The sequence below is a fragment of the Podarcis muralis genome, chromosome 1, assembly GCF_964188315.1.
Source record: "Podarcis muralis chromosome 1, rPodMur119.hap1.1, whole genome shotgun sequence".
NCBI lineage: Eukaryota > Metazoa > Chordata > Lepidosauria > Squamata > Lacertidae > Podarcis > Podarcis muralis.
In genome coordinates, this window is record NC_135655.1 from 118,915,793 (window position 1) to 118,921,792 (window position 6,000).

General features: G+C 44.0%; 1 protein-coding gene across 1 annotated transcript in view; it reads left to right on the top strand.

Annotated features, from left to right (window-relative positions):
• COL3A1 (collagen type III alpha 1 chain) overlaps positions 1-4,561 on the top strand; it is a 96,395-nt gene extending 91,834 nt beyond the window's left edge. The window contains exons 48-51 of the mRNA XM_077917242.1: positions 142-415; positions 1,243-1,430; positions 2,326-2,568; positions 3,374-4,561. Coding sequence (XP_077773368.1) covers positions 142-415; positions 1,243-1,430; positions 2,326-2,568; positions 3,374-3,520 — 852 coding nt within the window. The 3' untranslated portion in view covers positions 3,521-4,561. The remainder of the gene's footprint in view (positions 1-141; positions 416-1,242; positions 1,431-2,325; positions 2,569-3,373) is intronic.
• The last annotated feature ends 1,439 nt before the right edge of the window (positions 4,562-6,000 follow it).

Consider the following 6,000-nt stretch of genomic DNA (forward strand, 5'->3'; position numbering starts at 1 on the left):
GTGGAGATTTTGAGCCTGGTGTCTTGCAGCATACGGCTAAAAGTGCCAGTAACACTGACTGGTCCTTTTCTTTGAGTGCACAGATGAACTAATGTACATGTGCATTTTTGAGTTATGGGCGGGGCTTGTTTTATTTTCTAGGGTCCTGCGGGTCATGGTGGTCCTCCAGGGCCTCCTGGTCAACCTGGAGCTCCTGGTCCATGCTGCGGAGGTGGTGGCCCAGAGAACCTTGAAAAAGGACCGTCCTACTACAGAGACCAGCCAGATGAGGACAAAATAGCCATGAGCGATATTTTAACTTCGCTGAAGTCAATCAACAACCAAATCGAAAACATCGTTAGCCCCGATGGCTCACGGAAGAACCCAGCCCGGAATTGCAGAGATCTGAAGTTCTGCCATCCTGAACTTAAGAGTGGTATGTTCATTTCTGTTCTGATCCAGGTCATAGAGAAGTCAGTGAGAAATATGCAGTCTCAAGAAAAGAACCGGGCATCGCGAGGGACACAGAACTGCCCTATAGATCTCTTTTCCCTCTCTTTCTGGTAAAGACTAGTAATATAAAATGTGGTGCTCCTTTGGTACACTATGCATTTCTTAATCAATGACAGCAAATGATGCTGCACAATGTAATGCTCAGTGTAATCATATTATATATCTCCATGAAGAGGGGAGACGGAGGGATCGACTAGTGGCTGATTCCTGCACTTAGCCACAACAGGAGGCAATGAACTACATTAGCTCCAAGCCTGGAATAGTTTCAGGGCTGGATTGCAGGCAAATTGTGGAAATAATAGGGCTTGGGATCCTATAACTATACTATATAACTATAACCTATAACTTTAATGTTTGATGTTTTATTCTGTTTCTGTATATGCTGGAAGCTGCCCAGAGTGGCTGGGGCAACCCAGTCAGATTGGCAGGGTATTATTATTATTATTATTATTATTATTATTATTATTATTATTATTACCAAAGTGCTTGATGTTCCTGATAATGAAGAAATGTGTCGGAGGAATGTGTAGCTGTTATTCAGTTAAATTAGACTTTGAAGGAAGTGTAAAGATTAACAGTACTTAATATGACTCAGCAAACATTAAGAACATACAAGTGTAGAGTAATATTATCGTTTACGTTTGTATTCTTCCCAAAGTAACCCCACAAGGCAGCAGAAGCCTTTGGCATCCAGCACAAGGAAGAATCTAATCCCAGATTAAAGAATACCCTTTTGCTTTGTCACTTTAGGGGAGTACTGGATCGATCCCAACCAAGGTTGCAAATTGGACGCCATTAAAGTATACTGCAATATGGAAACTGGGGAGACATGCATCAGTGCTAATCCTATGAGTGTTCCAAAGAAGAACTGGTGGACAAGCCCAGGACCCGAAAAGAAACATATTTGGTTTGGAGAGTCTATGAATGGAGGCTTCCAGGTAAGAAGAATGATCCGTCTCCACCCCATCGTTCAGCCCGGACACTGAGGTCCAGCTCCGAGGGCCTTCTGGCAGTTCCCTCACTGTGAGAAGTGAGGTTACAGGGAACCATGCAGAGGGCCTTCTCAGTAGTGGCGCCCGCCCTGTGGAACACCCTCCCATCAGATACCAAGGAAATAAACAACTATCTGACTTTTAGAAGGCATCTGAAGGCAACCCTGTTTAGGGAAATTTTTAATGTTTGATGCTTTATCATGTTTTTAATATTCTATTGGGAGCCACCCAGAGTGGTTGGAGAAACCCAGCCAGATGGGCGGGGTATAAATTGTTGTTGTTTTATCATCATTATCATTAATATTGTTATTATTAGGACAAGCAAACCTTGACTGGAGAGTGTAATTAAATTGCTTCTCAAGAAAGCTAATTCTGTATCCATTTCTAATTGAATGAAAAACATAATTCTCTTCTCTCCCAACCACCATAGCAACTTCCATGGCCCTTGCCATTTTTATCAGATGTTTATTGCACTGCTAATGCTGATTTTCAAAAATATGTTAAAATATAATGTTACGTGCATGGGTATCTATATATATTTCCAAATTTATACTCTTGAATTTAAAAGGGGGATGTACTGGGGGAAGGCATTGATTGGAAGGACCCCCCCCCCCAAATCAAGGAACAACCTTTGCCAGCTCTGGAGCTGGTATCATTTCTTCACTTTTATTTCCTCTCCATTGTTTCCAATGGTGGTGATGGGGTGGTGGTCTTTAAAAACTGGGGAAAACTCTTCCAACCTCACGGCAAGAGCCCAGCATGGCTTTGGTTTTGGTGCACAGACTGCCTTTGCAGTCTACAACAGTCTACAACAAACAAGCCTTTTGTGTTTGCCCCACAGTTCAGCTACGGAGACCCAGATCTTCCAGAAGAAGTTGCAGACGTTCAGCTGGCCTTCCTTAGAATTCTTTCTAGCCGAGCGTCTCAGAATATCACCTATCACTGCAAAAACAGTATAGCTTACATGGACGAGGCCAGCGGGAATGTGAAGAGAGCCCTGAAGATGATGAGCTCTACTGACAGTGAAATCAAGGCGGAAGGAAACAGCAAGTTCACATACACAGTCCTGGAAGATGGCTGTACTGTAAGTAAACAGAATCCCAGCATTGCAAAACAAAATTGAGATTCGGTTCATTGTTCCATCATGAAATTTCGGTTTCGCAAACCTCCTATGCTCACTGTGGCGATCACACAGGGCCCCCGGACGTTTGACGGTCTATTGACCCTGTGCCACCACTGCGATTGCTTCTTCTGCTGCCAACACCCCATATCTCACGGGGACACACGGAGTCCAGTCAGTTGTTAACATCAACAAATAATCAAGTTTATTTTTAAATGCAGGAACAAGCTTATGGTTCCAGTTAATTTTTCTTGGCAGTTTCTTAATCTTAGTTCCTAACAACTCCAAACTGATTATTCCCAACTATCTATCTGACTCCAACTGACAATTCCTCTCACTTTCTCACAATAGCAGGGTGGCGGAAACTTTGATTCAGGCTTCCACACATATAGTTACATACAGACATCTCATCCGCTTCACTGGGTGACCAGTGACCAGTGAGCTACCCCCAGCTCAGATTGGACTGATGAATAAGGCTATCAATGGGAATAGCAAGGCTATCAATGGCTGCAAGTCAGGATGGTTGCGTGCTACTTCCTTTATCAAAGGCAGTATGCTCTGAATTCTACTTGCTGCTGATTAATACTACTGCTAATAATAATAATAATATGCATTTTCTCCCTCACATATGACTCATAAGTCTGGGGAGGAGAATCACGATGGGTCGTTCATACTTCCTCCTTCCACCATGGAAGAGTCTGATAGATATTAATCCAAAGTGTCTCTAATCAAACCTTTTTTAAAGCACTTTCTGCTTTGCATTTCACAGAAACACACTGATGAATGGGGCCGAACCGTCTTTGAGTACAGAACACGCAAGACAATGCGGTTGCCGGTGATAGATATCGCACCCTTTGATATCGGCGCTCCCAATCAAGAATTTGGTGTGGACATTGGCCCGGTTTGCTTCTTATAAACCCGAGAATCATGCTCATTCTGAACCCCAACAAACAAATTCACACTCCCATCTTTGCTCTTCTTGTCTTAACCTTGTCAGCTATTAAGAGTCAAATCAACTGTATCCCAGTTATTTATTTGCAAAAAAATTCTGGAGAGAGGGAGGAAAGAGATAAATTGAGATTAAAAAATACCATTTTCTTATTTTGCTCTTTACACGACATGCAACAAAATCCCTTCTGCTGTTTCTTTCACCAAAATTGGGGGAAAACCCCTTCCAACAGTATCTCCATGGTGCTACATTACAACCTCAACACTCAGTACAGCAAAACTGTAATTATAATTGAATGCTTGCCCACCAATCAAGCACTGACGGATTCCAGCATCCAAGTTTGCCCTCCAATATAAGATGCAGTTCATAAAGCTAGAGAGAATTCCCCGTTTCAACTACCTCAACATGGACAGAAACTGGGATGAGTTTGATGATTCACACCAAGAGAACCAACTCAAAAGATGTTGGAAGCAATGAATACATCTGGTCAGGTGGTTTTGTTTCTGTACTGATTTTTGATGAACAGAGTACAGTCCATCTGAAGAAGTGAATGCCCCTAGTGTCAACAGACTAATATAATTTTATTGCTGGACTGCATTGTGTGATGTTTTTGATTTTACTTTTTACCGGGTGCTCCTATACTTTCCTGTCATTGCTGGTCAAGACCACTAAAATTAGGGAAGTGTAAAAAGATTAATGTGATGGTGCTAGTTGTGTGATTTTTTTTTTCCACTTCTAAATCTGCAAGCCAGGTTTATTGGCTTGCGTTAAAACATCAAGGCTTGACAACAATTGTAAATGTCTCTCATCAAAAGTCGTATCGTCGGTAGGCCATTGCTGAGGGCTTTTCTTCCTTCCCTCTGTAAAAGTCAATAAAGATGCAAAATCGTGAGCTTCTCTTGTCACATTAACACATTTATAGTGTTGGAGGTTAACCATCTTTGTAAGCTTTTATATGGTTGTTGGTCTTTTCCTTACAGAGACACATAATAAAATATTGTAATAAAACTCTAGCGTTGCCGTTTATGTGTTTTGCTAGATAAAATCTCTTTCTGTAGGTTTCATCAACAATGAATTTAGCATAATGATCATTTATTTCTTCAGTCCCATCCAGGTCAATGGCATTTTACAGAGGAGCACAGCAAACTAGGCAAGATCTCCAAAAAGGAATTTTACAATCTACATTTCAACTGAGGAGCGGGGTGGAGCAGAGGGAGAATAGCGGGGGCAGAAAGGGAGCAAATGCAGCTTCATGTATTTAGCAGGGCCGTCTTACCCATAGGTGCTAGGGGTGCGGGGCACCCGGGCGCCGGGCTCTCAGGGGCACCAGGCCAAGAGTCCAGGGACCATTGGTCAGAGCTCCACAGTGGGCTCTGCTGCTGCGGGAGGCTCTGCGCCGTGAGTTCAGGGGCGACCGAGCCAGCGAGACACTGAGGCAGCTGGCTGGCTCCGCCCTCCTGCATGCCTGGGACTGGGCAACTGGGAGGGGCGTTGAGCGGATCTTTGCACCCTGGCGCCGCATATGCTTAAGACAGCCCTGGTATTTAGATATCATTTGGCTAAGGATGGAGCAGATAACGGCCAAAGGGGAGGGATTTAAAGGGACGCGTTATCGTTGTTCTTGAAAAAGAACATCATTCTTGCAGGCTTAAAAACATTCAGCTGCCAGTTGGCACAATTTCCTTTCAGAGGAGTATATTTTGTGTTGAGGCAGGTGCTACACTACCTAGATCAGCCTTTCCCAACCTGATACACTCCAAATGTCTTGAGCTCCAACTTCCATCAGTGATAGCCAGCACAGGCTGAGACTGCAAGGCAGAAGAGAAGAAGAGGAGTTTGGATTTGATACCCCACCTTTCACTCCCCTTCAGGAGCCTCAAAGCGGCTAACATTCTCCTTTCCCTTCCTCCCCCACAACAAACACTCTGTGAGGTGAGTGGGGCTGAGAGACTTCAGAGAAGTGTGACTAGCCCAAGGTCACCCAGCAGCTGCATGTGGAGGAGCGGAGACGCGAACCCGGTTCCCCAGATTACGAGACTACCGCTCTTAACCACTACACCACACTGGCTCTCAGAGAGCATCCCATGGCCTCTCCATGGCCTCCACTGATGGCCTCCTTCCTTGGGCAGCTCATAGTGGCTGCTAGAGAGTGAGCAAGGAGGAGGGGAGGCAACAACCACCAAGGCCAAGCCTCATATGACATGCCAGCTCCAAGAGGCAGGCAGAGGGCAGGGCTAGCCTCGGAAGGAAGAAAGGGGAATCAGAGCACAAGGAGTCTTAATTTCTTTTCAATTTCTTTTTTCAATACATTTTATTTGTTTTACTAATGAAGAGTACAAATAAACACATCAATAAAGTCATACTGAATCTCAAGACTTCCCCCATCCCATCCATGGAATCTTATTTTGAACATCTACAACTGCACATTAGTCCGTACTCCAGTTTTT